This window comes from Neolamprologus multifasciatus, chromosome 7 (assembly GCF_963576455.1).
Source record: "Neolamprologus multifasciatus chromosome 7, fNeoMul1.2, whole genome shotgun sequence".
NCBI lineage: Eukaryota > Metazoa > Chordata > Actinopteri > Cichliformes > Cichlidae > Neolamprologus > Neolamprologus multifasciatus.
In genome coordinates, this window is record NC_140445.1 from 36,014,162 (window position 1) to 36,037,509 (window position 23,348).

Genomic DNA, 23,348 nt, shown 5'->3' on the forward strand with positions numbered 1-23,348 from the left:
GTTATAACTCAGACACCAGACAGCAGTTTTCACAGTGGAAGACCTTTCAGTGTCCAAGACCAAAGAAGGGAAGATTGGTCAGCAGTGTAACTATGAACATGCTCCTTGTTTTCTCTGAAAAATTTTCTCTTGCACATTCTTTCACAGGGGTCAGATTCTCAATGCTGAATTCTGTTGTAATATTCTAAGTGAGAACATTTGGTGCAAACAACCTGAGCTGTGGTGTGATCACAGTCGGGTGCCCCTTCATTACAGAGTATGCATGACAGAGAGTACTTTGGCCACACCAACACAACCATCACTTTGTCTTCTTTATTCTGAAATTTAATTTAAAGGATAACTATTTTGACTCAGTGGGGTGTTGCAGATGGTACTTGACTTGCTCACAAAACAGGACCTTCAGGGATGGTTTCAAGTGTTGCAAGAGTGGTAAAAGGAATCTATTGCTGTACAAAGAGGCTACTTACAAGAAGATGAAGGGCAAATTAAGATCAGGAAAGATGACATACACACAAAACTGTTTTAGATGGGTATGAAAAGGTCTAACTGATAACGTGACATTTTTACCTGATGACGGTCCTTGAGAAAGTCTGGTGATCACCCAAGTCATTAAAGTTTACCATCTGGGAACCATGAATATCTGCATCAAGCTTTTTATCAATGATATGTAGCAATATTTCAGTAGCGCAAAGATTAACATGCTGGTGGTGCTAAAAGTCAAGTGGCCAGCAAAATGGACAGACTTCAACTGCATCATTTCACTTTGCAATGAAATAATGACAAGCTAGCAGATGAACATACAGACCAGCAATCGCCAAAGGCAAGATTAAAATTAATTAGACCACAATTTCTAATGTAGCGCCAAAACCTACAGTAACGCTAAAAATATTATGATATTGAAGAGTCACACATCAACTTTAGGAAGTGGATTAATCAGAAACTTGTGTACATTTGAACTACATAGCAATTAAATAATATAATCAAATTCTCCACTGTTATCCACCAGCTTTTATCAGATCTGAGAGTCAAACTTCTTGATATGCAAAAGGAAATTTTTCACATACAGTATTTCATAGATTCATAATAACCTGTAACACCTTTTAGTGCAACTTTGATATTTTTAATCTAGGAAACGTACTTCTTTGATAAGCTTTAATTAAAGATCATTGAGACGAAAAGAAAAATAAATCTGTAATATCAGATTCCACACGTCCAACAACCTGTGCAGGAATGAAACGTATGTGATTTTTTTTTATCTGGTGGTCATCAAAATACAGCGAGCACATCAAGCCTCTCTGTTTAATCAAATGCCAACATCTGTATGTCTCTGTTAATTATCAACGTGTATCTTTTCACTGATGCATATGGTCCATGAGAACGGAGCAGGAAGATTACAGTGCAGATTCAAAATGTAGTAAAAGTCGTCACAACACCTGGTGCTACCGTTGGTGATACATTTTTCTTTGAAAACAGTTGTCCTTAAAGTTAAAATTAATAACTATTTGTTTAATAAAGTTGGGAATAGTTAGATAAAGTTAAACATCTCTATTAAAATTATCCAAAAAATATGCAACAGCTGTTGTTTATTGTAGTCACGAGGGTGATTGACACATAGCAAACATAGTATTCTATAGCTTTTATTATGTGGACTTTAAATGACAGCACATGAATATATGCATGGATATTAAGTTGCAAATGAAGGTTCCCAACTTTTCAGAGAGTGATTGGTAGCTGTTGCACAATAATAACTATCTGAATTAAATAAATTATACAAGAAACAGCGTCTACAATCAGCCAACAAGTCAAAGACGACTTTGCAAATTTGCATGAATCCTCTTTACGGAAACAACAAATGGACATGAGTTTAAACAAACTGTTTGACAATTGGGGCGAAAAAAAAGTTAAATGTTAGAGTTAGCTAACATGTAGTAGTGCAAAGCCACACTAACCAACAGCTCATAGGAGAGTGAACTTACACTAACAAGAAAAACATAAATGCTATATGGACATGAAAACTCCACTGGTAAGATTATGTTATTCTTTGTCTGATGGGAGGTTACTCTTTTACACCTTTGTAAGATAAAAAAAAATGTGTGCACAATCAATAGCAATACAAAGAAATCATACCTTCAAAACCTTAAGCAGTACTTTGACATATAATATATTACATTGTTTTTAAAAAATCATCTTGTACTTGAGGATGTTTTTATTCTGTGATTGTGACTTGGATTGATTGGTTAACCTTGTTCATCACATAAACCCATGTGTTTGGATGTCAGTGACTAAAAAAACATGACTTTAAAATAGCCATTGTAAATAGCTAATAAATGATTAGAAATAATTAATAATACAATTTCAACTATAACTGTATAATTATTCCATGTTAATAAACAATTAATTGATGTCATTGTTTGTTAACTAGTTTATAGACCACTGGACTCTTTCTGATGTTTGCTGAAATTCTGAAGCTGAAGTTTATAAAAATTATCATAGTAGTTATAAATGTTATGAATATTTTTAATGAATTCAAATATTTATACTATTTATATCATAAATATTATTATGACGCATTATAGCGATTAAGATGTAATATTTGATTTAAGGAAACGTAAGACTAGGCAGGGTGGAGGTACTTGTGTAAATCAAAAGTTTTAACGACTACTTTAGTGGTTTATGTTCGCTTTTTAATTTTGTTAGCACCTTTTCTCTGCTTTTACTTTCTCTGGATTTTTGGTTTGGCTTAGGCACAGAGAGCGTTTGAGCAGGTTTAAGAGCAACACGGTGGTTGGTATAAGTGCACAAAAACAAACACAAACTAACGACATAAACATACATTTTAACATTACTAATTATTTGAAAAAATTAATACATTAAAAGAACTATTTACAAAAAATAATCAGCTATCAGCTTACCATTTATTAACAATGGTTATTACAAAATGTTTAATGATGGTTACAAAACTATGGTGATGTCAACTTCCTCCTCTTTTTACAGCATAAGTGACTGAGATCAAAAGTCACATCTAACTCCAAAAAGTCACTTTAGAACACTAGGTTTAGGTTGTGCTCACTTTTCAACACTGGCATTTAAACCCCTCATTTGCATATTCTAATCCCCCCCCCCTTTTTTTTTGTTTAGGGCCACATTAGAACAATCCTCTATAATCTTTATTATCCAGTGGGTAGGACATGTGGGCAAAAAGGCGATGGGTACTGGCGACATGCTACATGTTATTCTGGAGACATTTACCAAAAGCACCAATGGATTTAGTGCACTTTAGGTCTCTCCTTCAGGCCACGTTCCACAGTTAATAGGCAAAAGTCCACAACCACAAGTAAAGATTTAGGTGCTTAAACCTCTCATCTCTAGAGCTGAACATCCTCTACTGCCGATACCAAATCAAACTCAGAGTTTGCTCGGCTTTGCCTAAATATATTTACTGCTTTGTCTCAATCAAAAAACAAAAAAGAAGCAATAAAGATGACTGAAACTGACACACTGGTTGAATAAAAGAAGACATTTACATTGGGACTGACCTGATGGCAGTGTGGGTTGGACTCTCTGCCATATGAGTACAAACTCCTCTCTGTTTTACCTGGAAGAGGAAGAAGAAAGGGCAGTTAAGCAGTTAGCAAAAGCAATCAGATTAACAAAGACTGATCTTTATAATACAGGAAGGAAAAAACAATTACTGGTGTGGAAATTATTCAGCTTTAACAGATCAATCAACTCAAAAGACATGTTCACACAATAACACTACACAGCGTCGGTACAATCAGGTCCAGGCAAAGTTGCCCTTTGTCACATGCTCTCACCATCACCAACAATAGGGACATATTTCCCCGGAACATCAGAAGTGTGCTATAGTTTTTCATCTATTAATTTAAAGGATAATTCATTCACAAGGAGCCACAGAAAAAAGAACTTTTTGTAGAAACAGCCAAAGCCAGTTTTCCTGATCACAGACAGTGTGTGTGCTCTGTATGTTTTCTGCTCGCTGATCTCTCTGCACAACAAAACGTACATCTGCTATGCCTGCAATGCATAGATCCGCATACAGAAAGGCAAGGGCTTTGTTCCACAAAAACAAAATCAATGCTTTCATTCTCCACTTTCTTTTAGGTGTAGATTTAGTTTCTTTGCATGTCCAGACAAAACAAACTGTGAGAAAAAAAATTTGAGTGTTCAGCTGAAGAGAAAAATTAAAAAGCAACCTGCCTCACGGAGAAAACTGAACTCTCCTAGTGAATTTACAAGTAAAGATGTATATAGTACATCGCCAACTCTAATGGTTTGCCATATATGGTATTATTCTGCTCTTTCCCATCTTTGTCCCTTTGGAGAGTGATGTTCCATAGAGACTAATTAGTGCACTCGCTAGGCAACCAATTCTACTGAAGAAAATAGTCAATTCTTGAGCAGTTGCATACTACTGTGTTCAGGATATGTAGACTATTTTCTACATTCCATTGTGGGATTTTTGAAGGCAGCAAATAATGGATGAATTTTACACTTAGAGTTCAGTCTCCAAAGTTATTGACAATGATATGATTTTGGGGGAAAAATAAGCATTTCTAAATGACTTTACAGTAAGTATCAACCAACAGCCACCAGGCAACTTGGAAGGAAGCTGAAAACCAAGACTCTGTAATCAGCATATAGAACTGCAGTATGGGATTTGGTGACACAAATACATTCAAAATCATGGTTTATGTACATTTTCTAGAAAATGAAGATAATCCAGGTTCACTGGTCCATTGTGTGTGAATTTTTTCACCATTTTGCTTCCACACTATATCTCCCCCACAAACTAGTGGAAAAGTCACATTTTGTTGTATATGTGTGTCCATTTAAATATTTGTCTTGATGTAAGTGCTTATCTAGGAATTTTTATCTGTTACTTAAACATTTTTACATGTAAGCAGTGTTTCACAATTAGAAAGAAAAAAGATTTAACACTGTAATTATTGTTACGTGTAATTATTGTTTTCCCAAAATAAGGATTTTTCCCTCAAAGAACACTAAATTTCCACTTCAGCAGTTAGATAAGATTTATATTCATATTGTATTATAGCATTCAGATAAATATTTATAGAACATTTTATTTCTTCAAAATTGTAAACATGTATATATAACACATGTTGACAGTATTTTCAAATGAATGAAGTTACAAAAAGAGATATATTGATAAAAATACATAGATTCTAATGTGCCAGCAAAATGCTAATTTTGAACCTGGCTTTAAAGAATCTGCAGTTTTCTGTTCTACAAATTGGTTCACGCTTAGGGTTTACATAGTGAAATTTTGGAAAACATGTAATACAAAATAATAACACTCTTAATTTAAATAACCAGCCAGAGAAATTCAACCTGTCTCTGCTTAACCTGGCAACAGCCTACTGCTACTGCAATCCTACATTAAAGGACATTTCTATCAAAGACGTTGGAACCACACTGTGAAGATTTAACAAAGCCCTGTAGGAAAAGTTGCATACTACAAAATTTAGGGTTTGTGCGATTAATTTAGCATTTAATATTATGGCAAATGTATGACATATTTCTCCATGATTATCACTTAATATTAAAGCTCCACTTATTGAAAGTTGTGGCTAAACTCCAACATTCAACATATCTCTTGAAAACCTTGCAAGGCATCATGTTCATGTAACTCTCTTCAAGAACTCAAATTTCTTGGTTAAAGTTTACCACAAAACTCGTTTTTTTTCCTTTAATTTAATTTATAAACAGTACAGAAACTATGATTTATGTTCCTGTTGTTGGACTTGAAGGTCCTTAAAGCCCAAGGCAACATCTGATACAGATTTAATAGATGTAAGAAGAAAACAACACCCTCACCTACCCATTAGTTTTTATAGAACATCTTCGGTCAAACGTGTTGAAACATGTTTGATTGAAATCAGACATCAGAGCTCTTTTAATGCAGGCCAAGGATTGATCAGTACACGACAAGAAGGTGAAGCCTTTTTGGCAGGTAACCGACCATCACTTTAATACACAAACTGAGCGTGCCTGGCTGTGAAAAAGGTGTCTGATGAATTTCGAAAAATGCACCGCTGCGTGTAGACAACAAAGCTAATTTCCTCTCCAGCTTCTGAACAGGCTTTCCTCCCCTCTGAGTTGCGGGACCACTCCGGTGCCTATTTTTACCACGCAGACCTTCTTTTTGGATAAAACCTTAAATCTTGAGCCAGTCTAAATATCAAACCACAGTTAGTGTGTAATTACATTCTGCTGTCAGTGCAGTCGTATGAGATGAAATGGAGGGGTTTTACTGCAAGCGTGTGTGGAGGAAAATGAAGCGTGTACGTAGTGAAGGGTTGGAATCAGGCGTGTATAGACCAGCGCTGAATACGCGCCAACATGGTAGTCGATGCAGAAGAGGTTGATAATTACAGGCGTACAGAATAGGAATGTGGTCGACTGTGTGTGTGTGTGTGTGTGTGAGCGGGAGAGAGAGAGTGTGTGTGTGACCGATACGGCGGCTTCGGCTTCAGCTACGACTGATGCCAGCTGGACCGGTTTGGCATGTATACAAAGACTCACACACACACACACACACACACACACACACACACACACACACACACACACACACACACACACACACACCACAACATACACACAAGTACTAGAAATCACTAGCACAGATGCACAAACTCAGACCAATGTTGATATGTACTGCACACACACACACACACACACACACACACACACAGCTCTGTATACACACACACACACATACACACAAATGTACTTTTCACGGTACCGAAATATATCAAGCACATGCATTCAAAAATACTAACTCAGGACCACACACACACACACAAACAAATACCTATTTAGATTTGACACTGCACGCACCTCTGGTGAATACCACGGCCTGCAATGAATCCAAAAATCTTTCAACCACAAAATGCAAAATTTCTTATGAAAAATTTGTACACAATGTAAATGCCAGCATGGAAGGATGGATAATCCTCAGGCTTACCAGCCTCCTTAAAAGTAGCTATCATTTTTGGAGACACAATTTCAATTTTAAGATTTAAAAGGATAAACTGTCAAGAAAACTAGAACAATTTTTACAAAATACAACAAAATATTTTTGTATTCATTTTTTTCAGTTTCTGCTTTTTTTTCTTCTTTTATTTATATTGATCAAATACTTACTTATAGAAGATAATAATTGCTCATCACTGGAAATAAGGATTAATGTAATAATGTCTTGCTATATTATACGACTACGTGGTTATAGGTCCAAACTGCTAGGTGATAAAGACACTTGTCTGTTTGAAAGCCCCCAAAATTTTGTATAATAAAAACAGAGGCCAGCATAAAAGGTTCCAGCCCTCAGTCTTTTCGCATTACCTCTGTCCGTTTGAGGGCCATTAAAATGGATGACTGCCAGTGTTGGCATGAGTTTTGTCTCCTCTGGCACTAAATTAAATACCTACTGAAGCACCATTTTATTTATGTATACAACTACCTATATATATACTTATGTGCATGCTGTGAATACACCCGTAGGGCAATAGGTATGTACCCTATCTACGGATACACTCACACACAAGCGGTGCTAAATAATTAGGTAATCCCACAAGACTTGGCCTATAGCAATATTTTCATGCATCTATCTCCTTTTAGTCTTTTAGGTTTATTGGAATTGTCAAAAGCTACAGCAAAAAAAGAGAAAAAAATAGCTTTTTTTTGTCTTTTTGTGCATCATCAACTGGCAAAAATGTAGATTTATGTGTGCCTTCCGATATGTTAGTATTTCGATTGACAGCTTTTCCACGTCTGCACACACTCTTTAAGCTGTGGTAAATAATATGCTGTAAGGTGCATCTTTGTTTTCTTAAAAATGAAATATTATTATTTAGAGCTTATACCTTTGTCAAAACATGAAAAGTTGATGCAAATTATATGATTTTACAATTGAGCAATTTCTATAATCCAGTAAATACAAGAATGTATCAATTAACAGTGACCCCAATGCAGACGCTACAACAAATGCGACAAAAATAGATTCTGAATTGAGGCTTTCACAACCGCACAACCCCGATCTGTCCCTTTTGTCTCAACATGCTGACCTTTTCACCTCCACCACCTCTGCAGGCTGAGCTCATGTATTACACACACAAACAAAAATCCCTGGTATTTTAATTTGGCTGTAAAAGAAAGAGCAGTATTAAAAAAAGGAAGAAGGGGCTAGAGAGAGAGAGAGAGAGAGAGAGAGAGAGAGGGTGAGAGAGACAGGGAGGGAGGCAGGGATGGAGTAAACAGGATGGGAAGGGTCAGCCTTCCAGATCACACACCCTGTCACAGTATACCATGAATGGACACACACACACACACACACACACACACACACACACACACACACACACACACACACAGAGAGAGAGAGAGAGAGAGAGAGAGAGAGAGAGAGAGAGAGAGAGAGAAGCATTTCATTTCACTGCCTTGAACTGGAAAAAGATTTCTGAACCAAAGAGTCTATTACTTGATAAAACGAGGAGAGTTTATTAATATATAAAGCCGTCACAACACAAAGTAAGTCTTAATTAAATGCTTTTTAAAGTGGATTTTGTTAAAGAGGCCTTTTGAGATATGGTATAAAACTTCTTCTCCTCAACTGATTTTTTTTTTCATTTTGCAGCAGATGAAGGGCCTCTTTTGATATATTTTTATGGAGATGAGAAAAAAAAATATATACAAATATCAGGAGAAAATGTAAAAAAATTTTCTCCAAAATGTATTTAATCGGCTCCATTTTTATTTTCTCTCATTTCTAGTATAAAGTAAGGCTTTTTATAAACAAATATATTTTTCCATGATAAGGTTTCAAATTCCGCATTCCTTTGTTTATTTGAAAAATAGAAAATACAGTTACACAATTAAAAAATATATTGTTCATCTCTGTGATGCACATTTTAATCACCTTTTGGTTCAACCTTCGTCTCTTGAGGAAAAAAAACATAACTCAACTAATGGCTTGCTAGGTTTTTTTTAACCTTAGAAAATGTAAAGTATTTCAGTTAACTTTTTTGATAATCTCAGATAAATCAGCCAAATGAATCCACTTTTTAAAACAGTCCATTTGATCTGATAACAATCTCCTTATTTCAAGCCCTTAAAACCACAAAAGCCCTCCTCTTCAAAAGCTTTTTCATAGTTAAAAATACAGATTTCATGAAAACCCTTTTTGACTCAGTAGGGTTCTCGAACAACGTCATTTTAGGGTTTAGGAGATCAGTCTTGAAAGACCCTATAGAAGACTGTTAAGAGCTCTGTCAACCTCTAACAATCAATGGTTGTTCAGACATTGTATTTTGTTTGTGCAGAGACAAACTAACCTTATTGTTCCTTCCTTCGTGAACCATGGAAGTCTTTTTTTTCTCTATAAAGCTGAATTGATCTCACTTCTAGGCTTCTAGGACTCTAGGATGTTCAGAGTTTTACTCAAATGTAAGACTGAAGCCTCATAATATCCATAAAAACTCAGATTTGGGGTTCTTAAAAGATATCCTAGTGCGATAAACATGTTTTTAATGCTTCCTGTCTTCCTGTTTCTTAAATTGTCCAATAAACCAATCTTTTTATTCAACTTGCCGCTGCTTTCTCTTCTTCTTTGTGCAAACACTTCATTTTTGTGGAATATAATAATGTAAGAAAGCTTGCTTAAAGCTTACTCAAATTCTACAAATCTCTGATACATCTTAATGACTGGAGGAGCTCTCTCATAAAAGGTTTGAGGGAATTAGGCTTCATGAAAACACCTTTCTAATTGTTTCACAAACCCTCAAACAAGTATTCTTCAGGCTTTCAAGTTCCATCAAGAGCTTCTTTGCTGATGAGTAACCATGGAACTTTTGCTTTCCCCAGATACTCTGACAGTGACAGTCATGTCTTTTTGTCCCTAGTATGTCAGAAAAATTCAAAAACAGTCTCAAATCTTTAAAGAACCCATCAAAGAAGATTTCAGAAGATGCCTTCACTTCCACAGACCTCTGCGTTTCTCTTAGGAACCCCACAAAGACATTTAGTTTCCCGAGAAAACAAACCTAAAGATTGTTGGCTGTGAGAAGGAGGTAAAGATACTGGCATTTGTTAGATTATGCTACAAAAGGTGGCAAAGTCAGTCCACGCCGCTGTATAAAAGCCCATAGAGAAGTCGGTGAGGCAGCAAGACCAAATCCCTGCTAATCCACAATGCACAGAGACTGAGGCGAAGTACAAATCAGCTCCATTACAAACTGAGAGCCAACAGTAACCGGGAAGCTTGTCTGGGGTATTAGCTATAATGACACAGCTTGTTAACAGGCCCTTAACTGAACTTACTCATAGTCACCTAGGTTCGATTCCGATTTTGAGAGTCTGCCTCATCAGTGCCTCAGTCCTTGTATAAAGGCCAGTTCCCATTATTTTCACTTTACATGACATCAAACTGCCAGGTTTTTAAAAGGACAGGTCATCACAAAATCAAATTGACATAATTTCCTCTGGCCTGTAGAGCTATTTATCCATCCAGATTATTTTGGTATGTATTTGGTTGTAGAGATGTCCCCCTTCTCTTTATTATAACAGAGCTAGGTGGTTGTGTTGTAGTGCTCAAGACAACCAAAATATATCTTTGAAAAATTCTGTCACAAAAATCAATAATCCTGTTTATGTAGGAACTATTTTCTTTATATAATACTATACTATAATAACATTTTTTTATTTTATTTACATTCACTGGCACAAACTCGGTATAACATCTGAAATGACTTGTACTACAGTAGATAAGCAGATATAGATCTTTATTGAGGTTAATTAATGTGCTGCTCTGTCCTCAGCAGAGATGGGCAGTAACGCGTAATCCGATTACTTTTTTCAAGTAACGAGTAAAGTAAGGGATTACTATTGCAAAAAAGGTAATTAGATTACTATTAATTTCCTGTAAGCACGCTGCGTTACTGCGTTACTAAAACCGTGATTTTTTTGCGAGAATGTCTCATGACAATGACATAAGCGAGTATGACGTTCGTGGCAACAGCTGTGTGCAGATCAACAATGGATAATATATCGAGTGCGGGAAAGAGTATGAGCGTGCAGCGTTTAAAGCATGGAAGTACTGACCTTTGAGTTTGATTCCGCAAAAAGAGACAAAAACATTAGTGTCTGTTGTGAGTGAGAAGAAAACTTCTTTTTACAGCGAAAAAACCCCCTAAACTTCCGCACAAGCACCGAGTGCGCTACGCTGCCACAGGAATGTGAAATACACAGAGAAACTCGCGGATTCTTCTACTGACATGACGGCTGCGACACTCCCGCTAAACCTCCGCCTGCCTCACTCCTGCTAAACAGGTAAAAATAGAGCTACAGGACTGTTGATTCTTTCATTTTATTTATTTTCTGCTGAATTTTACTTGCATCTATTTGAAAAAGTGAGTGTAAACACAAAAAACTATTTTATTTTATATGCTGGAGTTGTGCAGAAAATAGGTTTAAATGTTAAACAAATTTCTTCCAGTCAGAGAATGTTGCATATAATTTAATGTTTGCTTGATGCATAAACTTAAAAGATTAAAACTAATAAAACAAGTTTTAAAAAGAGACTTTTTCATTTGATTACATTTTATATGATGGATTATGCAGAAAAAGTAGAACTGGGATGGAAGTGATTGAAGATCTATCGCTTCATTACCTATTCAGGGTGTAAATCATGTTTTTAAAAAGTAACTAAGTAACTAATTACTTTCAAAAATAAGTAATTGGTAAAGTAATGGGATTACTTTTGGGGGGGAAGTAATGAGTAATTAGTTACTGATTACTTTTTTCAAGTAACTTGACCAACACTGGTCCTCAGGGGCATTCAGAAATTCAGGCAAACTGCAAGAGTCAATATCTAAAGTATACAGCACTTTACATTGAGCTAGTTTATAACACCTGTGTCTTTCCTGTTGAATAGATGATAGGTATGTATATCTCATGACACTGACACTTGACAACCCCCAAGAACAGCGATGGGTTATGCACTACTTTTGGTATACTTGTTAAATTTACTTTGTGGATCAAAGCACAAATGTCCTGAAAAGTTACTTTTTCCCTATAAAAACTAATTGGAAAAGGATTTGGGAGTCATGTAGTTGGTGTGACTGAGAAGATGTTAACTAAGTAATTAAAGTTTCTGCAAGCATATAAATACATCTGACAAATTACCTTTTGTCATGTCACAGCTTTGCAAATTCAAGAAAAAAAAGACCTGTAAAATATGAACTACTTCCCATAAATCAATGACAGTCTACACCTGCTATAGTGTAAAAGTAATGATTTGGACAGGATTCTAGCCTCTGTGAAGCCACAGATGCTTCTTGCATCCAACATAGGTCAAGGCACATCTTAATACTTTTTGACACATGTGAGAAACATTTATGAGAAGATCAATACAAAGTTTTGGTTTTACACGCAACACAAAAACATAATCTCCCAAGTGAAATGGATCCATTCATCCACCACAGCTTGCACTTTACACTGGCCTTGTCGCTCTTTACATCTATGTATTTCTGTTTAGAAGTGTTGCTGTCAGAAAGCCTTTCTCAGGGAGAGCTCTGAAAGCAAACGTCTCCCAATGCAATCTTTTTTTTCTCAAACTTTCACTGTGATCGGTCAGTTGCAATGGAACAATAATGATGATGTTACAGGAAGAATACCAACATGATATCACGTACACCGCAAAAACATCTGGACATGTAATGCAAGAAGCTTGGAACATTTTTACTTCCTGTGGCCAATGTTTAAAACTACTGGTGGTAAAGAGCTCATTCACTTCTAATAAGAGACAGAAAGGAAGAGCAAGTCCGAGACAAAGCAATCCACTCTACATCTTCAGATCAGTATAAGGCTACTGTGTAAATGAGGGTTTGTATTTTCTTCTTCATTAATTAGCTCTGCTATGTTAATGTTAATCTTAATTACTTTAATAAAGTTTCATTAACTGCAGCACAACAAACAAAGTGATAACATCAGTTACTGTGTAAGCAGCAATAACTGCAACCACAGTGTAGAGAGAGCGCAGAGCCACAGAGCCGTTTTCCTGTCAGTCACTGGAATCAGCTGTTAGAGGAGAGAAGAGGCGCTTTTCTCTGTTTTCATTCTGCACGCTCCATCGTGTCCGTCACATCTGACAGCTATCAGTTACTGCTCTTTCTTTCTGATTCAGCAGGCAGCAAAAGATGAAAACCGCAAGATGGAGTTGTTGAAGGAGTCACCGTCGGCGTCTTGACTCTGTCTTTCAGAGGTTGAGAGAGACATCAAGTCTTTTTCTGCGTGAAAGGAAACACTCAGAAGACATGATCTCCTCTGACACCCATATAATGGGTCCATTTTAATAAAGTATGTGACTAATAGCGCGATTTGACGAGGATGGCAAAGATGAGATGCGAGGAAAGAAAGAGGAGCGATAGAGAGGTGGTGGGGGGGATGAAGATGGATAGAAGAAGGGTTAAACTCCCTCTTCCTGCGAATGAATGTGTGTGTGTGTGTGTGTGTGTGTGTGTGTGCGTGTGTGTGTGATGGGGGAGGGTTGGACTGTGCAGACATGAATCATTCTGAGCGATTCAAGCGTTTCCATGACACCACCGGGCACCGGTCCAGAAGTTTCTACAAAGTCTGAAAGGTAGCGACACACACACAGACACGTACACACACACACGCACACACAATCACATGCTCCAACAGACACTCTGAAACCACGCTGCCAGCTCTGAATTTGAAGCCATCTACACACCTATTTATTCATGGTGTTGTCTTCCAGTGTAAAGCGTAACATTTTTCAGGGGGGAGATCAACATTAATTTAACAGATGATGGTCGATGAGTAACAGACAATCCTCCCCCACTCACACACACACACACACACACACTGCCACCCTTCAATCCCAGCAGGCATTGATGCTTTGGCACCACAGCGAGTGAATGCATCAAACAACAGATGAACGTATACGAGCGACGAGAACGACTTGAGAGACGCAGCATCGAGTCTGCATCTGTTGGTATCTACCTTCAGCCATAGCGGAACAGATCAGACTGCTGATTGGAGTCTGGATTCACTGTTTTATATGTGTGTGCTTCCTTACTATAGAGAAGAGAGAGGAGTTAGATCCAGAAAAATATGTTGGGAATTTACAAGGAAAAAAAAATCAGTTGTTAGTATTCAGAATTGTTATTTAATGCTGTACTTCATGTCCTTGTTTACTCTTGGACTCTGTTAGAGCAGGTCTGCATGTCTAAGTATTCACAGAAAACCTTATTCATCCTATATTGGGCCTTGGTGCAAGCCCCGTGTTCATCCACTGTCTCTGTCTATCTGGCTTTCCCCTCCCTCTTATCTGATTGGCTGAATCCTGTTAAACAGAAGGTGTAAACAGCAGGTGGGTGGAGCTTCTGAGAGGTTTCATATTGGGTATTTTTGCTCTCAGTGACATCATACAGAGTCACGAGCTGTCTGAAATCTAACATTTAGAGGAGTCTGAAGCCATGGATGTTGCCGCGAGTACAGATATGGTGAATTGGATATTTCACAGAGAATTAAATTCCCACATGTTCACAAAGGTCTGTGAGCAAGAGGAAAGCAAGAAGAGTCTATGTCACAATACTGTACTTTACATCCTTTTCATAATCAGAAGATGCTTACAGCATCTGTCTGTCTGTCTATCTAACATAATGTTGCTGCAGGGTTCTTAGAGATATGTTTCTGTCTTGATTTAATGTGTGAAAATGTAAATGCTAAAGGGAATTTGTAGCTTTTTGGTAGGTTGTCTCCATTCGTCCAGATGTTCATCACACAGCTCTAAGAGGTTCCCCTGCTGATTCACTGTGTGAACCTCAATTTTATTAATACATTTACATTTATGAATCAAAGTAATTTCCACCATGAATTGCAAAAATAATTTACAACTCCCTGTGAAGACTTTCTACAGTATCCAGTACCACCGACACATCTGGTATGTGTATCAAACTAAATAGCATAAAAATTGGAGGAATTTAGGGAGTTGTGTTTATCTTGGCTATGGTTAGATCTCTTGTACTGATAGACAGAACCACATAGATTAGGTCTAGCCACTTTACCACAGCATTATGCTGCGTGCACTGACGCACTGCTGCAGTGAACAGAGGTGACCATTGAGGGATCTCTGCACATGAATCTGTGAGGTAAAAGTAACTTTTTTTTAAAAGAAAGTTGCTGCTGTGTGTACAACACATGATTTCAAAACACGAAACCTGCGTGAGCAACCCACACATGGCTCATATAAAAACAAACACACAATTTCAACGGTGAAACAGCGCTCATCACAAAAGAACCTGAATTACTAACACAAAGTTTACAAGCTGAACAAAATCCTGTTTCTTTTTCCAGCATCCAAAAACAACATCTGCCACAGATGGCAGACACACATTTAAAAAAATAGCAAAAAACCAAAAACCTTCCACAAGTCCCGTGTTTTAAAACCATCCGGTAATAACATATTACTGAACCAATGAAACTAATATTTATTACCAAAATAATACAGTCCCATGTGACTTTTTCTCTTTAATGCTTCTACAGCTAATGTTCCTAATTCAAAGTTGCCTGGCATGTGTCCCTCCTCCTCCAGCCTCCATAATAATTTTAAGCATTTTAATTTGGAAAACTCTATCCTTCATTCACTGCCCTTTATACACCTGACCGACTCCACCTCCACTAACAGGTGGAGTGTGGCATTTGTATACAGCGTTGGGTAATACTAGTTTTAGGGTTAGGGGGTTACTAACCCCTAAAGTATTTCCATTAAAAGAAGAAATAAACACCTGTTTGAACTCACTGCATGTAATCTGATATTAGTAGCACCTCTCCACTCATTGACTACTGACCAGCAACCATGTCATCATAAAACAGTGGAGAGTAAATATGGTGCATTAGATAAGAAACCTTCCTCTTGAGTTTTGCTGATCTTTTATAAAGGAAAGCAGCATGTAAAATCAAGTTAATTATAATATAGACCAAAATCACATATTTACCTCAATGGGATTGTGAGTCTCCACAGCACACATGGTACACTATGGCACTGGGACATAGCCAAAGAAGCTCTGCTGGGAACCATTTACCTCCACTTATTGGAACTTATTTTTAGTTTAGCAACAAGGCGACTTAAGTGACTTGTGAAAGAAGGTAAATTTAATGTGTCTGATCATTTTAAGAGCATCACAATTTAAAGTAAAAAGAATTTCTTGGTCTATGACCACTGATGTTTTCAGAGTCGTGGGTTTGTGCGACTGTGCAGACAGACTGAAAATTCAGCTGCAGCTATCACACTTGCTCCCTGTTCATGTGAATGAGACCCAAAGAACAGGCCCCCCTCCCTTGTAACCAAACAGCCTTCATTATCCAAAGCCCCCACCCCACGTTCATTGCATCCAAACACCCTTGCTCACCCCTCCTCCACCCTGGAATCAATAGACAAACAACACAAACAACAACGAGGCGACGAACAGGGCGACGCCACCAAACTGTCCAAACAGCAGGACTTTAACACAACTATTCAGATGAATGCTCCATGAGCAGCACGCTCTACAGGCAGCATGCTGTGTATATGACGTAGCGATAAATACGTTCACAGAGAAGGGACCAAAAATATTTCCATCCTTTCATGATTTCATTTGACTTCAGTTTCAAAATTTTCTTCTACGAAGCTTCGAAACGTCGTCGATTTGCAGCAAAACGTGGATATGCGGCGCGAGTGTGTCGCGGTTTGTTTTCTCTATGTGTGTGTGTGTGTGTGTGTGTGCGTGTTGGGCTCAGACAAAACAGGGCTGCTGAAATGCGGCAGGCACTGCAGATTTTTGTTGGCTGGCTGACAACGCCGTGCCGGTGCCAAGCCCCGACGGCGGAAACGACTAAAAGACGCATAAGGCTGGCATTAGAGCCCCAAATCCCCCCCCCCCCCTCCATCCCTCCTTCTCTTTTCTCCTTCTCTTTTCTCGCTCCGTGGCACGGCGTTTACTTTGGTCCGGGTCTGACTCGATTTGGCAACGTTCACATTGCCATCCCTAAGTTTATCAGTCTGTCTTCATTTCGCTCTGATTGTATGGGAGGATGGAGGTAGAAAACATGGCACCTGAACACAGCAGGAGGTGTACAGTAGGTAGACTGCCGCGTTGATGTGGCGTTTGCCTTTTTTGGACATAATCTTTTTTTTTTTTTTTTTACAGTTTAACCTCCCCTCTTGCTTTTCGTGTCACCGAATGTTAAATTTGAAGGGCTTTAATTTTTTTTCGGGGTTTCTAGTTTCCTTGCCATATCTGCTGTCTTTGTCTTGAGGATTTTGGGCAGCACTTCCACAAATACCTCGGACACAAAAGCATCTGGAGTTACATCCACGAGGCACTGAGCCCATGTTCCTCCTAAAACCTAAAACAAATGAAGAAAACAACACACTCCAATTATGCTCCCAAGACAATAAGAAAGAGAGGGGGAAAAATCTCCTGTAAAACATTCAGGATTACTAACAACTAAAAGCTTGATTCTGTGTTTGGAGTCCATTATTGATAGAACAATATTTAGCTGCGGAGTAAACAAAGGTGGGATGCTCCAGTCGTAGCTGTAAATTGTGTTTGTGCATTGTTCGGCAGACAGATGACGACTGCTAATGTTGAATTAAAAAGGTTCTTAGAGGTGGATTTAACACGTTTCCTCTTGTCTTCAGGGTTGAGACGGAAGGCGAACGACATGGGGAGACAAAGAGAGGGGTAGCAAGGAGAGAAAAAGTGTGAAATTCTGAATTAGCAGCACAATATGGAAGTATTAAAGTGCAGCACAATGAGAAGTGAGAGCTAGACAGCAGAGAGCTGTTCGCTGACACCAACTAAATAAAGACGCTGTGTTCAGGCTCGCAAGGTTTTTACGTGTCAAGCAGAAAAAGGCCGGGAAACAAACCGGCTGTGAAACGCGGACACGGCTGGTTTTTTATGGTACAAAAATACATGTACGTGTTTCCTGACCTGACACTTTACTCTCGCACTGCAATATTCAAATGTGTCATCCATGTTCATGCGGGTTGCACCTTTTTCAGCTCCCACTCTGTCTATTTACAGGATGTCTTATGCCTTTGAATTGCTAGATTCTGGCCTTGTTTACTGTAACAAGTAAAAATAATTCTTTAGGAAGTGTGCATGTCCAAAGGTCCTCTTTGTCCTCTCTTCAAAGAAACAAAGAAAGAAAGAACCACATAGGTTGTTTGTGCAAGGTCTTAAATTAAGCCACTGGTGGAGATTGTGTGAATAATTCCAGTGGAGCGTTTTATTGTGTGGGTATCCCTTTGAATTTCTCACCTTAGGGTAGCGAGGTTTGATGCGTTTCAGTTAACATGCTTTGTAGAAAACTTAAAAATCTTACAATTTAACAACATATGTTTATGGTTACTGCTCATCATTGACAAAGACTCTGAGAGTTAATGTTGTGGAAAGAAACTAACAATAACCAAGCACTTAGTGAAAACAAAGTAAAGTGAAGGGGGAAAGCAACAGTGAACTAATACCAAGTAGAAATAGTTATACACAGTAAAGTCATGCTCATCATCTAATCAGGCAATAGGGAAAGCAACCGATATGGTCAGATCTTTATCCTGTCTTCCTTCTCTCACCCAACCGGTCGCAGCAGATGGCCGCCCCTCCCTGAGCCTGGTTCTGCCGGAGGTTTCTTCCTGTTAAAAGGGAGTTTTTCCTTCCCACTGTCGCCAAAGTGCTTGCTCATAGGGGGTCATATGATTGTTGGGTTTTTCTCTGTATCTATGAAGCGCCTTGAGGCGACTTTTGTTGTGATTTGGCGCTATATAAATAAAATTGAATTGAATTGAATTGAATTGAAATTGAATTGAATTGAATTGAATTGAATAGATCAGAATGACCGAAATACTAAACATCTTAATGCCAAAACCTGATGCTGAATGACGATGTTGTTCTTTTCTTTTTCATACTTCTATTTAATTTCTACATTGAAAACGCCCTTGGAGTGCCCTTCATGCTTTGAGGGTTGCAAGCAGGACTGTCAGTCCCTGTGAACCCGACCCGGGGCGTCATTTTGAACCAATATTTGGTAACATTTGGGCAATTAGCAGGTTGTGTTTGCAGTGTAGCCCAGAGGATGTAGCTGATGCACATACTGATACAGAAAGCATCCAAGCATCATTAAAAATTAGCAATCAGATTTGTAAAATCTATCTGCTTTTTAATTTTCAAGTATTTTTTTGTAGAATAAAAATAGAATAAGCTTTGCACACATTTGACAGAATAACAATCCTTTAAAAGCTGAACAAAATGAAGCTAATGTTTCTAAGGACTGTTTTGAAACTGTGGTGGTGTCTTCCTCTGCCTGGTTCAACCTCCCTGTCTCTCTCCCTGTGGGAAGCGAGGAGGAGGGGCAACCCCAGAGAGACAGATAGCGGGTCAGGTGCTGTCAGACTGGAGAGGCCAAAGGTCAAAGGATCCTGGGGTTCAGCATCACACACTGATTTTCTCCTGTCACTGTCATGGCTGTTGGTCTCTGATGAGTTCTAGTCCTTTCCTTCTTTCTTCTGCACCCTGTACAGTTATTTTAAATTCTCTTTCATCAGTTTTGCTTCGTCTTTCTCTCGCTTCCTAATTTTTTCTTCTGTCATTTAAATCCATTTTGCTTCCTTTTTCCACAATTATCTGGCAGAGCTGGGTACAGAAAATATTTTATCTATGGAAAAAATTAAATTTAAAAAGAAATGTAAAACCTTATAAATGGGTCATATCTGTTTAGTGCCTATGTATGGGCAGCTCACGATCTGATTTTATGAAGCCCAAAAAGAAGGTTTGAACTGACTTCACAGATCTGGTGGGTTTCTGATAAACTGAACCAACACTGCACTGAGAGGCAAGTACTAATTTCTATTAGGCAACAGGAACTGGCAGAGTTCTAATGTAAAACTTAATCTGACAGAGCTGAAAGTTTATTCATATCCACTCAGATCTGCTATAGCGATCTCCCGACTTCACAAATTTTGGATTTTTTCCTCACTTTCCACCATATTTTTCTTTTCCTCCCCCATTCTTGCTCTCTTGCCATCACTGACAGACCTCTTCCTCCACCCTGATTCCAGACTTAATGCCTGTATTTAGACAAATGTGACAGCATCTGAACACCTGGCCGGCTGTAATATGAGGGGTAGCCTACTGCTGTCGGTGTGGGAGCCGCATCACAGCGCTGATGTGCTCTGTGTGATTTCAGCATGACCACCTGGCTGCAAAATAATGACATATCTGCTCCCACACACTGTTCGGGAGACCGTGATCAGAGCGGCTCTGTCGCAGCAGGGCAGACCTCACCTGACATCACACGGCGACGGAGGGGAGAAGAGGGTGGAAATGGATGGACAGCAGGAGAATGGATGGAGACGGAGGAGGGAGGAGAGAGGAGAGAGGAGCCATCTGAGTGCCAGCGTCACCTGGTTTCCACAGCAATTTGTGAATAAACAATATTTTTGCACATTCAGACCCAAATCAGCTGTAATAGCAAAAGGACTTTTGTACTTTGGGCACCATTTTGGCTTTACTAGAATGCACTCACCACAGGTCCGAAATTATAATCAGGAGCAGTCAGTTTTCATAAGCTCAAAGGCTCAAAAACAACAAAGGCATCATTTCACTGACACCAGTTGAAAGGCAAGGAAACAAAAAGAGTGGGGGAAACAAAAACCTCTAACTGGCTAAAACCACAATTTGCCTTTTCAAGAGGCCAAACTGTGATCAACGAAATATGCTTTTTTTTTTCAGATTAAAACAAGGCAAAAGGTCACCAGAGGGGCAGAGTGACAATATTCAGATGTAAACAAAAATTATTCGCACGTCGATCTATTATTAACAATCACAACAGGTTGGTCAAGTGTGACTAGCTACAAGAAAGTGAAAGGGAAAACCTGTTCATGTCAGCTGGTACTTCTCATGCCGCTTGGCCTAAATACATACAGAGGTGTCAACAAATTAAAATCCCATATTAACAAAATTAATTCAGCAACTGGTAACTGAGGCTTGAGTATAGAGCAAAGACTTCCTGCTCTGTGTAGTTGTCACTGTTGCAGATGCATTTAAAAAAACTCAAAGAAGGCGAAAGAGTTGTCTGACAATAGCCAGTGGTTTTGAGACTGCACTTTGGTTAATGCAATCCCACTTTTCACTCTCTTTAACTGCATGTCACCAAGTATAAGTGGTGTATAAACATACAGGAAGTTAAAAGAGATGAGTGACGATGAAATGCTCAGGGCATCATGGGAACCCCCCAGCAGCCTAAGCCTATTGCGTCATACATAAGGGTGGATTCAGGATTGTTGGTGCTGGATTCACCTTATTCAGGCCTAACTATACTTTTATCATAAAGGGAAGGTTTAAGCTTAGTCCTACAGGTAGGCTGGTTCCACAGAAGAGGGGCCTGAAAGCTGAAGGCTCTGCCTCCTATTCTACTTTTAAAAACTCTAGGAACCTGCAGTCTGAGAGAAAAGTGCTCTATTGCCACTATGAGGTTTTTAAGATACAATGGGACCTGACGATTCAAGATATTTTAGGAGGACAAGATCTTGAATAAAACTAAGCATCAAAATATTGTGATGCTTAGTTTTTTTTTTTAAAGTTTGATCAAGTCTAAATGGATCTTTTTGAGTTTATGTACAGGCTCAAGATGTGACTCTAAGGCGTGCCACTCCAAGTCAAGAGAATCAGGGTGGGACACTTTCTGAAGACTCCCCTTCACACATGTAGCACACAACAGGATGTGCTACATGGCACCTTCAGACTGGCTCTCACTTCTGGAAAGTCTCTATTTTAGGAGAGAAGAGTTACAAATGCAGTCTCTGTACTTGGGAGTTGGCAGGTTAAAGGCAGTTTAATTTTCAATAAGGTCTAGAGCAGTATAGGGTTGCAGTGCATGTGTAAAAAGAGCTTAAGAGGCAACTTTGCTTTCTCTTCATTATTCAGTCTGACACTGTGTTGATCTTAGTAATATCCTGCTTGGGAAGTTGGCTGTTGCTAGGTGCTTTGTGCTTTTCGTGTTGAAAAAACATACATCACAATTTGAGAATCATTATTTCTTTAAGTTGTAAGACTTACAGCTCTCATGCTGCGCTCATCTCAAACACACTAAAACCGCTAAAATAACAGGTGATGTAGAGGTCTGGAACAAGCTGCCGGTTTCATGTAATCCAGCACACGCACACACACACACACACACACTCAGACGCACACACATACACACACACACATAAAACACTGACCCACCTGACAGTATCACTGCTTTTCTCCACCCACTGAGGTAGACTGGGAATTGAACCGGTCACCCTGGCAGATTTGGGGCGGTTTAACACTAACAGCATGGTTTTTCAGCTCTTTGTCAGCTCTGTTCCCATTCAGTGTGTGCCAGCAGAGACTGTGCCCGCTGCTTTCACATGGCACTGTCCTGGAAGCGTGGGAAAAAAAGGGAAAAGCTACCACTCTACCCTCGTCTGCTGCCATGGAAACTAACCAACGGTCGGGACATTAAGGCAGTGATACGCAGGGAAACTTTGTGGGCCACTATGGCAGCTTGGCCACTCTATTCCCCCCTCCTCTCTCAGGTTCACCCCCTTTCTCCATCAGCTTTGTCTTTATGTTTTTTTTTAGCATTTTGCTTCACACTCTGGTGCTCCTGCATCCCAGAGTTCAACGTGTTTATGATTTTTGACAGTTTATTGAGAAATCAGAGTCAAGAAATTATTCTTATAATAAGTTAAAAACACAACATAATGACATAATCACAGTGGATTTAGTTTTACTTTCGATAAGCTGACCCATTATTTTTATTTTCTATAACCACTCCACAAATTTTGGGAAGACAGACCAAGAGAAATTCCGGTGGGTTTCTAAATGAATAATCATTTTCATTGATGGATAGACCCTTGGATCGCTGAACAAATCACCCGCAGAAATGCATCAAAATTAAAGGCCAACCAGTCACTCCTGATCGATCACCTCACTTTCGATTATTTCATATCCCTCCTTTCTCATTTATTGATGTGTTCAAATAGATCTCCAGCCAGCGCCCAGTCTCCCATAATTATAGTGTGGATATGTGTGTGTGTGGCAAAGGGAGCAGGTGATTGGTTGGCAACAGCTGGGGAAAGAAGGGGGAACACAGCTGCAAGAGGAGAGGAGATGAAAGGAAAGGAGAGGAGAGAGGAAAGGAGAAAAGAGAGGACAGAAGAGCTTCAGTTTTGTTTATTTGGAAATGTGTTTGTGGCTACCTGGTAAATCCAATATTTA

At 38.8% G+C, this 23,348-nt stretch overlaps 1 protein-coding gene and 1 long non-coding RNA gene across 7 annotated transcripts in view; one reads left to right on the forward strand and one right to left on the reverse strand.

Moving 5' to 3' along the window:
• The window catches only part of LOC146514693 (uncharacterized), a 332,360-nt gene that overhangs the window by 283,164 nt on the left and 25,848 nt on the right, over nt 1-23,348 (forward strand). The gene's annotated exons all lie outside the window — the stretch shown is intronic.
• Nucleotides 1-23,348, reverse strand: part of tcf4 (transcription factor 4) — a 249,336-nt gene that overhangs the window by 137,491 nt on the left and 88,497 nt on the right. For all 6 annotated transcript variants that reach the window (XM_085166088.1, XM_085166086.1, XM_085166089.1 and 3 more), the window contains one exon: nt 3,537-3,595. In XM_085166088.1, the coding sequence (XP_085022214.1) occupies nt 3,537-3,595 (59 nt within the window). The remainder of the gene's footprint in view (nt 1-3,536; nt 3,596-23,348) is intronic.